The 16,700-nt window shown below is 43.6% G+C and overlaps 1 protein-coding gene across 1 annotated transcript in view; it reads right to left on the bottom strand.

Annotated features, from left to right (window-relative positions):
• Positions 1 to 15,654, bottom strand: part of LOC137425102 (protein sidekick-2-like) — a 547,704-nt gene extending 532,050 nt beyond the window's left edge. Inside the window, 2 exon segments of the mRNA XM_078772524.1 lie at positions 14,205 to 14,364; positions 15,513 to 15,654. Coding sequence (XP_078628650.1) covers positions 14,205 to 14,364; positions 15,513 to 15,654 — 302 coding nt within the window.
• Positions 15,655 to 16,700: the final 1,046 nt, after the last annotated feature.

Raw genomic sequence — 16,700 nt, 5'->3', positions numbered from 1 at the left:
CAAAGCTATGTCGAGACCGTTAGCGTCTATCAGTTGCTTGGTCTGGATTTGGCGAGTGAACATCCACCACCATTGGCATTTACTGTTCCAATCTTGAAACTCACCATGAGTTAACTTAAGAGTCTTTTTTGCCTTGGTGATAAATTTTCTTAAACGGTGACAATGTGTCTGACGAAAGTTGAATGAGTCAGGCCTGCGTATAATAGCCTGAGCACACTCAAGGAAGGACGGTAAATCTGGAAAGTATTCTGTTTAGTTTACAATGCGTTTCCTGTTCGTATTTTGCAAGAAAAGCCTTATTTGTTCAGGGGAAGTAGGACCTTGACTGGTAAGCTTCTCCACTGCCTCCACCTGGTTGTTTGCTTCCTCCAGGTCAGAGTCAGTTTTAATTTCCGAATCACACAGGCTTGTATAATCCTGCATGTCAATACTGTCATCAATATCGGCACGTGGATCTGCACTGGTTGTAACATCTGTGTGCTCTCCCACCGTGGGAACATTGCTTTGTGGAATAACAGCAATAATCTGTGGATTTGGTGAAATAGAAACAGCATCAGCAGATGCAGCGTTGTTGCTTCCCCCGACTGCAACAACCTCTGATGGTGTGGTGATATCTAGCACAATAGGAGTCTCTTGCAAAACATTGATTTCTGCGATTCCAACTTCACCAGGTGATGGACTGGGAGCAGTAACTGGGACAGTTTTGCTATTTTCTGCTGACAGGGATTCAGCATCATCATGTTTAGGATTAACATTTTCAAAAGTGACAGCAGGTTCATCACCAGTGGTCTCATCAGGTTCATCACCAGTGGTCTCATCAGGTTCATCACCAGTGGTCTCATCAGGTTCATCACCAGTGGTCTCAGCAGGTTCATCACCAGTGGTCTCAGCAGGTTTACCACCAGTGGTCTCAGCAGGTTCATCACCAGTGGTCTCAACAGGTTCATCGCCAGTGGTCTAAGCACAATCATCAGAGGACTTTCCAATAGTCGAGTCCATAACAGGTGAAACGATTCCATTTGATTTGTTAACAGGTAAAACAGTCCCTGCAGGTGGAACGTCTATGTCCTCACATGAAAGGGGGCCGAACTTGTTGGCTGTAGGTACAGGGTTTGTCCCAGGTAAGCCTTGTTGAGTGGCATCGGTCACAACTGGGGGGATGTTACCGACAGGTTGCTTATTGTTAAATGCTACCTTTTCTGAGTTAAATGACCCTTGGGAAAGGTCTTTCTCTTCCTTGACGGAACAATGGTGAAACCATCCCCGACGTTCGTTGTGCTGTTTGGATTATCAGCATCTTCCAGAATCATGACATTGAACTTACAATATGGACTGCCATGTTGCTGCAGAGAAAGCTTAAAGGACAAAGTTACAGCCAGATGATCAGAGAAAAGAGAAGGCACGATATCAGATTTCAATAACTTGTCAAGCATTACAGTATTGACATAAATTACAGTATTGACGTACGTCTAGACCAAGTAAACGGACGTTGCATCGGGTGCTGAATACGCCAGACATCTATTAATCCCGTCGTCTTAATGATTTTCTCTAAGGGTTTGGCAGATCTAGGATGTGCCTCCGCACTGTTTCTGTCTAAAACAGGGTCAAGAGTGCAATTAAAGTCATCACTCATTATCAAAGAACAATTAAAAAGTCAATTGTACTAAGAAAATCCTCTAATTTTAGAAAGAAGTTGTGCCTTTCAGCATTCTTACTGGGAGCATAAATGTTTACAAAAACAAAGATTTGATTACTGGCAGTGAATTGAAGACAAGCCAGATGTCCGGGAATTACTTCATTAGGTATATTGAACTTGTGAGAGCATTAATGAGGAAGAGACAAAGTAAGCAATTCCAGCAGTGAGACAATTTATATCACTAAAGAACCATTGGCCCTTCATTGGCCTTCTCCTCTGGGCTTGGGCGTTCGGATCTCCATGCGTTTCTTGCAGTAACAAGACATCCAGGTGCGCAAACGCCATGTCAGATCTTTCACCTGAACTTTGCGTTCTAAACTAGCACCACCGTTAATGTTTGGACTGCCAAAACTAACACTCATTCTTTCGGAAAAAGAAAGAAGATAAATAACTCAATAAATAAAACAACCGATAGGGATGTCATTTAAGAAGCTCCTGCCAAGCTTTCTGGATCATTTTTCTTAACCTGTGCTTCTGAGCATCAGTGAAATTTGAGGTGTCAGGGTTACGCACAATTTCCTTCATTTCAATAATCAACACCTGAGAATCGGGGAAATTATCTTTCAGTTCAATGTTCCTTTTACGATAGGAATCTCTCAAGAAGTCCTGAAGCTCGTCATTCGAAGGGCTGTTTACAGCCTTTAGAATCTGAGAGGACTTGTCTTGACCCTCACCATCAATTCCTCATATGGTGAATCAATTGGTGTTTCAGCTTCCTGGCGCACATCACATGATTGCTTAGTTTCAATAAAAGAAACTTCTTCAGTAACGTTTTGTGCCGGCGTCACATTTGAAGCTTCTTCGGGATGCGAGGTGGGGGGCTCCAAGCATGTTTGCCACATGACCACGATGCTCGGTTCATGGATGTCACTCTCCTTCAGTGGATTTAAACTATCCTCTTTTATTCTCTTTGTGTCCGTATATTCCTCATTTATTCCCTTTTAGGGGAGATTTTAAGTGCTTTTCCTCCTCTTGCAATTGACAGGAGGAAGCTGCCCAATGAACATCCTCGTGTGAGATGACACTGTCTGAGGGATCAGGAACACTCACTGGCATTGGAAAATTAGAATCCACTTTTTCCTTGATAATGTTTGTACTAGTGGAGGTATCCTTTTCCTCTAATAAGGCAAACCTGTTATCACATTGAATTCCAGTGATGAAGTTTTCACTGATTTGCCTTTTCCCAGAAGGTGACGCACTTCTTACAGCCGATTTACGTTTTTTTACTTTGGAAACGGTAACAAACCCCTCATTTACGCTGTCCATTGGTTCAACGGGAGGGTTCGTGTCCACTTGTTTACCTGGATTATCCTGCACATTTGTTGAGCAGGAAACGTTAACATTAATCTGTGAGTCATTGTTTCCCGTTTCGACCATGTTAGGCTGTTCCTTCTGATGGTGGCAAAACCGTTTCATGTGTCCCACTCCACCACAACCAAAGCACTTTAGGGTGTCGGTGGTGACATATACTTGGTAATCGCGACCATTTAAAGTAAATTTTAAAACAAGCATAAATAACTGTCTACGGAAACTCATCACGTGACTGACACGTTCATCCTTACAGCCCAAAGGGGGCATTATTAATGGGGACACACACAGTGACCATATCGCTGCAGTGCTGCAAGGATGGTATCGCTATCCAGGAATGGTGGTACATTCGAAATAACCACTTTCTGAGCAGGAGTATCCAAGGGATAAACCATAACAAAGTGTCCGGAGTCGAAGGACAAACCTTGTTGTACCATGAGAGCAACATGCTCTACATCGGACACAAACACGATAACATGTTTGTTCATATGCGATGCCGCACGTACCTTATCAACAATAGCTTCTACTGAGACACTGTTACGTGCTCCTCCCCAAACCCCTGGTCACGGTGTACCTCCGAGCCCTGAGAGGAGTCACGGAAGAAAGATGTGTTATTCTGTGTCAAAGATCAATGGTGAAACCACACCAATTGTTACCAACAAACAAATATTGTATTAAGGTCACACAAGAATAACAACACAAAAACAATAGTAATTAATTGTACAACCAATATATATTTCCTATGATGGTACCATCAGGTTCGTACAATATAACTCACTGTGCTCCAAGTGAGCGAAAAGAAGAACATTCCCCAATGTCTCTATTCCGGCATCAAGCCAAAGTCGATCCGCTCCAGCGATCGTCAGAACGATGTCTAATCGAGACCAGAATCCCGTTCGGATGACAGTCACAGTCACGCGGCCAAAGCTGCGCCAAGGTGCCCTCAAGGCGACTGGGAAATCCCACCCTCGGGTATGGACGTTCCACGGCTCCCACTCGGCGAACCGCAGATTTCCAATTCAAAACCCACGTTGCACACACACACCCCAGATTAACATCTGAATGCGGTGAAAATGGTTTGAAGCGAAGTGAAAAACCTTGAGCGAAGCGCAAAGTGCGCGAGTCAAAATGGCCGACGGCCCATTCTCGAGGCGTAATGGCACTATGATGATTCTCCTCGGAATCAACCACAAAACCTGACACGCAGGTTGATCTGTCACAGCGATAACAACTCTGTCGCAGGAATCCCTTTCCTGGGAAACCCAAAGTTCACTCATGACTCTCGTTCACCAACGTTCACTCCAGGCCTCGAAGCAGCTAGGCTTCTTGTCCTACTCACTTGCTCCACCTTCTCTTCCTCCTCTTCCTCTTCGTCGTCGTCCGGTTCCGGTTTCATTTAAAACATTAACTTTTTTACCTTTTGAAAATAGTAATTTCTATTTCCCTTATGACAACAATTATAGTACATGGAATCAAAAATGTTTACAGTGGATGAAAACCACAACAACGGAGGTGACAAATCCGTAACAGACACCCTCGGGTGGAGAAAACGCAATGCCATGCTCGCGTGATAATTGCTCAAACACTGCATATCGTTGCGAGTGAGCAGCCGCCATGTTTGAACACACGAGGCTCGACGTCATCCTCCCAGCTCGGAAGAGGAAGTTAATAATGCACTCAGACTTTCCAGCTTAAGGAAAGGGAGGGTCAACAAAACTAACCAAGGAAATATAAGCGAGAAAAAAGGATTAAAATAAAACAGGTTTAAAGTGAAAACATTAAGTGAGGAAACAAATGGACAGGGAGGGAACCGCCAAAAAAACGACGATTTAACCTTTACCTACACGATAAAGGTTCTCTCGTTGTCTCTCATTCTCTCTCTCCTCTCAACATAGAAAGGAAACACAGGGAAACTTTAAAAACAGAAACAAGGACACTAACGAGCGAAATGGGGGGGGGGGGGGGTTGGGGGAGGGGATAGGAAAAACAACCAAGTCAGAGCACTCACGACACGAAGCAGAAAGCCGCCATGACAGTACACCCAGCGCACCAACGATCAAGAGAGAGAGAGAGTGAGGGAGACAGAGACAGAGTCAGAAAGAGAGAGAGAGGGACAGAGAGAGAAAGAGAGAGACAGAGACAGAGAGAGAGAGAGAGAGAGAGAGAGAGAGAGAGAAAGAGAGAGAGAGAGAGAGAGAGAGAGAGAGAGAGACAGAGAGAGAGAGAGACAGAGAGAGACAGAGAGGGAGACAGAGAGAGACAGAGACAGAGACAGAGACAGAGAGAGAGAGAAAGAGAAAGAGAAAGAGAAAGAGAAAGAGAAAGAGAAAGAGAAAGAGAAAGAGAAAGAGAGAGAGAGAGAGAGAGAGAGAGAGAGAGAGAGAGAGAGAGAGAGAGAGAGAGAGAGAGACTTTGACTTTTGAAGCTCTTTTATTATAAAGGTAAGAAAACCATACAAGTCATGCAAATAATAGTCACCACAATTCAAAACATGTGCAGCCAAACAACAACAATAAAAACACCAAGCACTAAAATAAAAAACTTAACAAACCATAATCAAGTTTACAAAACCCACCCTTTGCACACCATTTTTCCACAAAGGTTTGTAAATCATCTTTCATTTGGCAAAAAGAAAATTCCAAGCGTAACCTTGCCATGACTAGAGCCTTAAACACAATTACCACATCACATAAAATATCAGCATTTGCCAGGAGCTTTGCTTTTCTTGTTTTGTAGATTGCTAATTTTCCAATAGAAATTAAGAAATTAGCAAGAGCAGTCTCAGAGCGTTTTTTATAACTAAGTGGTGTTCCAAAGATAAAAACCCGTGTAGAAAAAGAAAAGTTCATACGATTAAAAAAAGTTGATAAAAAACCAAAGAAGGGAGAAAGTCTTGCACAATCTACGTAAGCATGGAAAAGTTCTTCAGAAATCATACAAAAGGGGCATTCCACTGAATTATCCTCATTAAAACGATGTAATAAAACATTGGAGGGCAACACCATATGGGCGAGTCTCCAAGCAATATCACCAGTCCTTTTAACAATCGGTGAAACATACATTGCAGACCATTGCGGATGAGAGGGAGACCCAGAAGGCAGTTTCTCTTTCCATCGAGCCCCAAAAGAAAGAGGCTGTAACGAGGGAAACCGAACTGAGATACACAAACGATACAGTCTCTTTTTATCCTTGCTGGAAAGTGGCGATGAGGATAGCAAGATAGATGTTGTGGCGCTATCAGCTGGCAGGCTAGAGCTAGCACAGATCTGTGATGGTGTATGGTGGTCACCAATGTTGGCGGTTGAGCTCAGGCCCAGGTGCCTAAAAACACAGAGGATTTCCTGTAGGACCTTGGCTATGCTCCTCAAAGATCTGATGCCAGTTCTTACTTGAAGATGTCCTGCGGAGAACCGACTGTTCCTGTTACAGTCACGAAGGTCCCGAGTCGTTTTCACGCCATCACTCACAAAACGTTGCACAAAGGCACGTGAGCGAGGAATAGCAGGAAAGAGGGCATTATAGAAAAGGGGTTCCCAGAGGAACCTTTCACTGTTGTATGTCCCCATTTGGCGAGTTATTGAAATGGACCGCCAGACATTCAAGACATCTTGGTAAAAGTCAGGGAGCAGTGAAGCATCGACATGTTGCAGCTCCATGAAGAAGAGTTCACAATTGTACCCAAGCATGCCGGCTTGTTTTAGTATACAGTTTGCAGTCGATTTCCAGGGCAAGGCCTCCAGAAATATAAAACGACGAGCTGTGGAGACTCGGAAGGCCACCACCCGACAAAGAATGTCCACAAGCCCATGACCTCCTTCTGCCAGTGGGAGGCAAATAGTCTCTGGCTTTAGCCAGTGTTTGCCATCCCAAAAGAAGTCAAGTAAACATTTTTGGATTGACGACACCAACGTTGCAGGTGGCTGCAAGGCAATCATTTTATGCCATAAGAGAGGGGCCACCAGGTTGTTAATGACCAGGGCACGACCTCGGAAAGACAAGGTCGACAAAATTCCTCTCCATCTGTTTAATTTGTTGCTGATTTTGTGGAGCAAACCATCCCAATTCCTTTTGACAAAGCCTGGGTGGGGTTCCAAGGTAAACACCGAGGTATTTCACACCTTCTTTTTCCCATGTCAAATTCATAGGGAGAATTGGAAGGGCAGAAGGTGGCGTACCGCCGACCCAAACTGCTTTGCATTTCGACCAATTAATTTGCGTTGTACATGCTTGAGAGTATACCCGTAGGCACTCAAATAGCAGAGCAATGTCATTACTGCTGCGAACAGCAACACATACATCATCAGCATAGGCCGAAATGATAACGGGATTTTCTGATGGAGTCACTGAAAATCCCATAAGAGAAGATCGTAAACGAATCAAAAGGGGCTCAATGCAAAGAGAGTGATTATATGATTATACAATAAGTATAATAAGTAAAATGTGATTATACAATAAGGATACATATGAAATAAAGGATGCCCCAAAACCAAATTGCTTTAAAATGTGAAACAAATACTCATGATTAACAGAGTCAAAAGCCTTTTCTTGGTCAATAAAAAAGAGACCGGTATGTTGTTGTTGAAATGCACACACATCCCACAGGTCTCGTACCAAAAAAATGTTATCGTGCATAGATCTGTGCATAACACAGTATGATTGATCCTGATGTATAACTGTGCTTAGAACAGTCTTTACACGGTTAGCTAGCGTTTTGGCAAAAATCTTGTAATCTGTGCAGAGAAGAGAGATTGGACGCCAGTTCTGTATCAATTGCAGGTCGTTTTTCTTAGGGATAGGCAAACAACTGCACGCCGACAACTAAGGGGTAACAATCCCTCACGCAGACTGTATAAAAACACTGAGTGCAAAGCAGGACCAAGCATGTCCCAAAAGGTTTTATAAAATTCAGCTGGTAGCCCATCAAAACCAGGAGCCTTATGATCAGCAAGGCCATCGAGCGCAGTTTTAAGTTCACCGAGAGTAATGTTCTCATCCAAGACATGCCGTTGATGCTCATCTATCTGCGGTAAATTGGTCGTAATATTCTGCATTGCAGGCACATCATTGGGCTTAAAGGAAAACACATTCTCAAAATAAGACCGAACAAAATGAACAATCTCCATATTATCACTAAGAATATGTCCATCACTAGCCCGAAGACTAAGCATTTGCTGGCTCGCCTTCGTCGTCTTCTCAAACTTAAAGAAATCTTTACAACATGTGTCTGACGACAGTAAACCATTCACTCTCAGCCTGACTAAGGCACCAATACCATTTTCTTGAATTAATTCCTTAAGCAGAGTTTGTTTTTCAAAGAGGAGTTGACACCGTCTTTCATCACTGAGGACCTCAGCACCTTCCTGCAATTGTAGAATTTCTTGTTTCAAGGCATCAATACATCATTGTTTACTTCGAGAGCAATTGGTTTTGTATTGCTGACAGAAAACACGGATCTGCGCTTTAGCATAGTCCCACCACTGACAGAGATTTAGGAAACGATGTTGGAAATCCACAACCTTGTCCCAAAAAACCACAAAGGATGACTTAAAGAAAGGATCGCTCAGAAGTGAGGTGTTAAAGGACCAATACAGGGTGCGGCGTTTGAAACGAGGAAAAGAAAAGCACAGTTTTACCAAAGAATGATCAGAGAAGCCTGAAGGGACAATAGCCGTATATGTCACAAGATTGATAGCAGAGTTAGGAGTATAAAATTTATCAAGACGAGCAAGTGAAAGATGATTTAGTAAAACCCGACACCAGCTAAATTGCTGCAGGTTTGGGTGTTGTTGCCGCCATACATCGTTGAGGTCATGCCGCGAAATTATACTGGAAAGAGGCCTACTTGAAGCTGGATGTGGCTCTGCACTGTTCCTATCTAAAGTTGGGTTTAAAGTACAGTTAAAGTCACCCCCTAAGCACAACAACGTATCAGAAGAGAGGTGTCTCAGGAAATTAAAGGACTGATTAAAAAAAAGTTCCTCTATCTGTGCTATCGCTTGGAGCATAGACTTTAACAAACATAAATCGTTGCTGATTGTATGCAAGCTCGACAGAGGCTAGATAGCCTGGTACGATTTCCTTAAAGATGGTGGGGGGGAGACAAACGTGAACTGACAAAAAAAGCAATACCCGCACTCACAGAATCTGTATTACTAAAAAACCAAGTGCCAATCAGCTGTTGCTGCCAATCAGCCATGCAGTCTGCAGTGGCACGAGTTTCTTGCAATAAAAGTACATCAATCTTTTCCCTCCTGGCTAATTGCACAGTTTGGGACCGACGCAGCTGACTGCGCCCACCATTAATGTTCAAGCTTGCTATGTTCATAGAAACATAGGCGACAACACAGCCATTACAGGTTTAATTCTTTCCTTGCTGTGACAAGGTACCTCTTCAGTCTTTTCAGTGATTGATCAGAAATATGAAGGGCCGCAGATTGTTGTACAACTTCCTGAGCCCCACTAATGAAGGCGTGAGTATCAACGAAGAAATCGCAGATTTTCACGCGCTTTTTACGGTAAGTTTTTTGTAGGAAATCCACGATTTCAGCAGGAGGGACAGAGCCTCCAGAGACATGCTCCGATGAGAAGTCGGCCTCACCATCACTCAGTGAGGCAACGGAAGAACCCCCATCAGAGTCACAATCATTGCATTGAGAGTCCATTGCCGAGGCAATGGGCTCATCGACACGAAAATCTGAGACTTCAGCACTATCACCCTGCTGACCATGAGCTTGACAAGGCTCAGCTGCCTCAATGGAGGATTCCACAGACAGATCACTAGTTCCAACACACTCACCACTCCCCACAGAGGGAGGGGTGGCACAATCAACACAAGCTTCAGCAGGGGACACACATGGAGACTCAACCTCACATGGAGGTTTACCCTCAGAACACTGGAGAGACTCAGGTGCTGTCTGGCCAACACATACATTTTCAGCATTTATCACATTACCCTCAGAGTATTCTGAAGGCGGGGGAGGTTGAGGAATTTCCTCAACTGGAGGAAACTGCTGAGGAGGAGGTCGCGCTCCACCATAACCTTCACTAACCACTTGAGCGAAGGTTGGAGGACCGGCCAAGACCTTATTATCAGGCTCGTTGAGGTCGCTAGAAGGTGGGAGGGTTCTTTTCCTGGTTCTCTGTTTGTCTACAATGGGGTTTGCATCAGCACCATCCATACTGTTTACATCATCGACAACGATCTCAGTAGAGCCCTGCTGTTCATCACCATTCAGGCTAGTGACTCTATCTGTGGAGCTTTTCGGGCACGAGTCCTTTAAATGACCATATTGACCACACTCAAAACAAACTAGAGACTCTGTGGAGACAAAGACTCGATAAGTGTGACCATCGACCTTGAAGGGCAATGCCGCATTTAAAGAGGTTACACCACGCAGTAAGATCATATAAACAAAACGACGAAAGGACATGACGTGTTTTAAACGGTTATTTTTTCCTCGTACAGGAACCATTTTAACTGAAGAGACGACAGAACCAAGTTTGTTTAGTTCAGTAACCAGGTCTTTGTTCTTAAGGAACGGAGGAGCGTTGGAGAGAGAAACCCGAACTGCCGGCGTGTCGAGTGGACAAACCTGAACAAACACGTCGGGAGCAAAGAAAAGTCCGTGCTCGACTATTTGAGCAACCATGGGCACTATGGAAACAAAGATTACCACGCGTTTATTCATGCGAGAAGCCGCTTTTACATTATCCAAACCGATTAACTCTCCGACCGTAAGGATAATGGCGTCGACGTCGATTCCCAACGGAGGTGAGCAAACTAACCCATGCTTCCGGGTTAGCGCTTCAAGAGACGTGTAACGAACGAGAGCTATCCGCCATTGTTTGCACGTTTAAACAAAGGGTAAATGTATAAAGGGTTAATGAAGCCAAAAAGGTCCAGTAAACAAACGAAAAATAAAAATATTTACGAAAAAAGAAACGGAAAAAGTATTATGATTTGTAACACGAGGCGAAAAAACCCCGAAGAGGGAACCGCCCTAACGGGGAACCTTTACCGGTCTCACCACGTGTGCGCTCTCACTTTCTCACTCTCAAGAGAGGAGGGGGGGGGGGGGGGGAATGATAACGTGGAAGGGTGACACACAAAAGACGGAACAAAGGTGAGAAAAGGTAAGGGGAGGGTAAAGATACAAACCACGAGCACGGAGCTACAATGCCAAGACACGAACAGACGCCATGACAGCGCACCGACAGCCGATAGGTGGCGACAGAGAGAGAGAGACATACAGAGACAGAAAGAGAGAGACAGAGAGAGAGACAGATAGAGAGACAGAAAGAGAGAGAGACAGAGAGAGAGACAGAGAGAGAGACAGAGAGAGAGAGAGACAGAGAGAGAGAGAGACAGAGAGAGAGACAGAGAGAGAGAGAGACAGAGAGAGAGAGAGAGAGAGAGAGAGAGAGAGAGAGAGACGGAGACAGAGACGGAGACAGAGAATCAGCACAAATTAAAATTTCCTACGACACAATTTTCTAAACTATTTTCTCCAATTTTCTACAATTTTCTACAATTTCTTCAATTTTCTAAGCTACACCTGCGATGAAAATGAATATTAATATTAAAATTAAGCAAATGAGTTGGGCACAAAACACAATGGCTTAAAGTAATGTGCAGCAACGTGCCATGGACAGCTGCATGTGGGTGTGAATAATTTGTACATGAAGGAGAATGCCGATAAGAGATGAGATGAAAGGAAGTTTATAAGAAATGTTCAACAGTTATAAGGCAGCACAAATGGAGTCCTACAGAGCATTCGTTGATTGGCTCACAGACGTGAAACTTCTGTTGAGACATGCAGAACACCAAAGGCTAATGATTGCATATCTTGCACAGAACATTTAGCTTATCCTCATATAGAAGCAAGTGAGCAGATGGTTGGGGTCTGACATTTCCCCAGCAGTGGCATTTCCTCACAGTACCAGCTGTAAGAACACAGTGAGCGGTATTTGGCACGTGGACAATGGCAGGTAAATCAAAGGGCCAAAACATAGCATTGATATCGCAATATGGCAGCCCATGTCCCAGCTTGGATTAAACAGTGAAACAGAACAATGATGCCAGGAGAACGGTAGGAATTTGAGGATGATGGCTCCCAAATTGCTTAATGAGTTATTTACTAATTATTTGCATCTTGTGGCTGCATAATTTCTTGAAGAGCCACTGTGCCACTGATGCAGTGCCCCCTGTTAGCAGAAAGCTTGTGCTTATTTTGCCGACCTCCGAAGGATGGCAGGCTGAGTCCATCCACCTGGTGTTATTTAACGGCACAACAGAGGCTCAAACGCAAGACCCTAGTATTTTAAGCCAGCTACCTTAACCGTTAAACCAACAACAGACTTGTTGAATGACTGTAATTTGGGTACAGTGGTGGCATATTAGTGAGGACACTGGGCTAAAGCATTCCAAGAATGCAGCACAACTATGGAGTCGGATTTCATACTTCAGGAAGTTGAGATAATTTCAAGAGAACTGCCATATCACAATTGTATTGTGGGTAAAAACCCAGCTGGCCAATAAATAACCTTCAGGGTGGGGACAACCTGCTTACTATAGCTGCCACACTTGACCTGGTCAACCGATAATACTAGTCCGCTCATTGTCGTTTTGTGTTATATTCCCTTGCCGTGTTTTCAGGAGGTTATTCTTGATGACCATTGGCCTACCTTGACACATTCTAAAAATAATAATAAAAAAAAACACAAATTTTTGGACAGCTAGAAAGATAGCAAAACGGTTGTGTGTTACTGGAAGATCAATGATGTTATGGACTTGCAAAACTGCCAGTGAGTCACCAAAGTAAGTATGACGTCGAAGGAAAAATGGAATCCTGACAATCAGGCAATATTTTTCATTAGCATGTAATTTGTGCATCTGGCATCGTGCAGTCCTTAGAGCCACTTGAACAAACAATCTGCCATGATTCTTCCTCGGCTGATGACATATCGAAGTTGAGAGGAGGCATGCACCTTCGCATCCTCTGCAAACTGTCATTTTTCGGTGACTCTGAGCTCTTAACAGTGGAAAAAGCCTAATCCGCAAGGGCCACTGGAGCATGGATGTCATCTTTGAGCTGTAACACCATATCTAATCTTGCTTCACTGAAGCAGTGGAAGGCCCCGAGGCTAATTAGAGTTCCTCAATACGAGTCTGACTGCAGGGGCTGCAACCCTCTCCCATCACATTTAGAGGTTGCTTTCCGGGGAAGTTTTCTATACGGTCTCATTTCTGGCCTCGCCACAAATGTTATCTCAGCTATTTATCCCTCACGAGCCCGATCGATCTGCACTCGGCCAGCTAGCAACCCAAGTTTGTTATCTCCTCCTAAATCCAGGCCGACTGCTGAAGTCCTCCCTTTGCGCCCCGCTGCCCCTACTCCAACCTACGATTCTCTCGATTTTGGAATTGTCCTCATGGGTGTGTCCAATCATGCTCTGACCTCCACCCCATTAAGATGGTGATCTCAAGTTGCCATTTCAAGTTATCACCTATTCTTATTTTACTGATCCTCTTCACATGAACTTCTACATTTTTCAACAACAACAATAATAATTTGCTTACAAGGAACTTCAAGGCAAGAGACCCATCAAAGCCTCCACTATAATTGTGTGTTCGTGTTCTATCCTTTTAATGCTGAGTATAAAGTAAGGAAGTAGCACACCATTAAAAAAAAATCGCCCAGACTCAGCAGAGACGCTCGAACTATTACACCAACGCATCTAGTTATATCCATCCTGTCTGACAGCATTTTTGTCTGTTTATATGTTCCTTGCCTCTGCAGCCAATTTGGTTCCCTTGTCCTGTCGCTCCAATCATTACTAACGCTACCTGTGTGGCGTTCCTTCTCCAATTCTCCGTCCTCGCCCTCCCTCGTATGCCAACTACCTCTGCCCCACGGTGTGTCAACATCACTTCTCTGTCATTCAGCTTTTAAATGAGCCTCGATCTCTATTAAATAATAAATAAATATAACATAAATAATTGTGTGAACTTGGGTTGTTTAAGAGCTCTGCAAAAACAACAACAACAACAACAACATACCTATGTCCAGACTACCAATGAATACATATGTATGCCAGCAATCAACTTGCCCAAGTGTTGTACTCTCTCCTAGTCCGTTGTTTGTCGAGAAAAAGTGTACCATATATGGACATACGGCATACCAATGCAAGCCAGTGATACCTGTAAACAGGTGAGTATTGGGTGAGCTGTGATCCATTGAAGAGCCACCGGAAGCTAAGAGGCCAACTTCCTTCTGCCAGACAGGTCAGCACCAGCCGATTGCCCTCTAGGTGTGTCTGTTCAGCCACCGGCTCCGTTTTAAAGTAGGGCACAACTTCATCTGTGGGTGAAGATTTAGAATGCATTAATTACCACAGTGTGGGTTGCTTATGAAGGCAAAGTTGTGGACAGGATGTACACCAGACAGCATTTTTTTCACAATATACAGTAGAGTCATATTTGAAGTGGCATTTGTTTTAATGAGTTTTGTTGTAACAAATACCACTTTTGGTGGACTCACCTGTTTTACAAACAAATTTCAACTGAGTAGAACCAAATTTTTCGTGAAATATTAAATTGTTGTTAAAGTTTTTAGATCAAGATGAGAAAGCACTGCTGAGAAATAATGTAAACCTTTCTATGATGGCCAGACAGGAACTTATGGAAGAACCAATCATATTGGATGAAATATACAACATGAATGAATGAATGAATGAATGAATGAATGAATGATCGTTTTAAGGCCATTTTCCCCACGAGAGCGGGGGTTCGCCTTGCGGGCCCCATGACAATCATGGTTCCCTGTTTAAGGCAATGTTTTTATGGCCGGATGCCCTTCCTGACGCCAACCCTTAGTCGCCTCTTACGATGCGCAGGGATACGGTGTACCTATTCTAAACCGGGGTACACCGGGGATGAAATATACAACATGCACCTCTATATTTTTATGAGCAATGTAGGAGAAATATTTTGTGTGCTCAGATATCTTGAATGCGAGGGGGCACAGATATTTTTGATGGGAGAGTCCTGGTATCACAAATTTTCAAAGCACCAAGTCCATGGAATGTGGTGTTATGAGACTCGAATGTATCAAAATCACTTTCTGTCATGCTGCTCATTATGACGTTCGTATTCTTCGTCTGGTGTTCTTCCCGGAGGCAGGTTCAGTACTGCCGAAGCAGTTTCTTGGTAATATAAGGGTTATCCTGGGTGGTTTGCTGTTGCCTTCCCAGTAATTATGACATTTTTTTTGTATACTGAATCGAGGCTCGTGAAAGAGCTAACATTTATTTCACAAACAAATCAACCAGACAAACAAAATATACAAAAAGAGGGAGCGGAAGACAAGATGGGGAGAGAAGGGGAAGCACACAACCACAACATGGTTTCTCCTACATGTAAATCAAATATTCAGTATATACGCAATTCCATCATTTACGTATCATGACACCAATACATGACACCAAGCTACGTATCATGACATGACACCAAGGATATAATGCTGGCATGATTGCTCCCTGATGGCAATGTTGCAGGTATCACATTTGCTCTGATCCAAGCTGTGGGATATCAGGCCTTGTGAAACTTGGTTGGAGATGAAGAGGATATGGATGAAGACAATTTGTCCCATCATATAAATAATAATGGTTGTGTCCTTCGCAGCCCAAAAATCAGCAAATCAATGACAAAAAATAATCTGAAAACCAAAACCTTCATTGGATCACATGGACCTTAGATCATTGTAAAACAAGACCGAAAATCTACCAGCGGCGTAGCCGGGCTTGTTTGATACTTTAGTTGAAGAGGATAGTATGACCTTGGGTGAAGATACCAGTTAGCAAATTTTTTTTTTTTTTTTTTCTTTGTATACTGAATCGAGGCTCGTGAAAGAGCTGACATTCACTTCACAAACAAACAAGCTTCACAAAATAATGCAAGTATTAAATTATTGTGAAGTACTCTAAGTCTCGAAGCTGTCTGTCACCATGTAAGTGAAGAGATTGCATTGAGACACTGGTTTATTCTATATGTTGGTCAGTTGGTCAACACCATCCCGACACACACCACTGTGTGTGTTACGGAATGAGGTGTTTTACAGCGGCCGGAATGCAAATCCTGCCACCAACCTCCTAGAGAGAGGACCCAGTGAGTTGGTACTCATTTTGCCGACCTCGGAAGGATGACAGACTGAGTTAACCCCACCTAGTGTTAATTCCACAGCTGACCGGGATTCAAACTCAGGACCTTAGGATCCCAAGCCCTCCACCCTAACCATTGAGCCAACACCAGGCCTAAGGTGGTTGGAGGAAGTCATAAGAAATGCTTCAATGTTTGAAGAGCCCTTAATCAAAGTTTCAATTATGTATGATCTCGGGGACATGCACCCCCCCCCCCCACCACCCCGTCATATATCATCACCCTGTTGTCATCATTTCAGTGCCCCCTCACCCCCCCCCCCCCCCCAATCATCAGGTGTGATAATTTGACCCAACCAGGTATATGACGTAATATATGAACGTTCCCTAAAGGGTGTTGAAGGAAACAAAACTGGCAAAGCCAAATGGCATTACATTCTACCTTTCAGAAGCGTAATTGTCGTCTATAAAACTCACCCAATATGTAGGATAAATATGTGAGGGACATACAAACATACGGAGAGACAAACGCTGTAAACAC

The sequence above is a fragment of the Myxine glutinosa genome, chromosome 1, assembly GCF_964187855.1.
Source record: "Myxine glutinosa chromosome 1, kmMyxGlut1.1, whole genome shotgun sequence".
Lineage (NCBI taxonomy): Eukaryota > Metazoa > Chordata > Myxini > Myxiniformes > Myxinidae > Myxine > Myxine glutinosa.
Note: the sequence above shows the minus strand (reverse complement) of the source record. Positions and strands in the feature narration are given on the sequence as shown.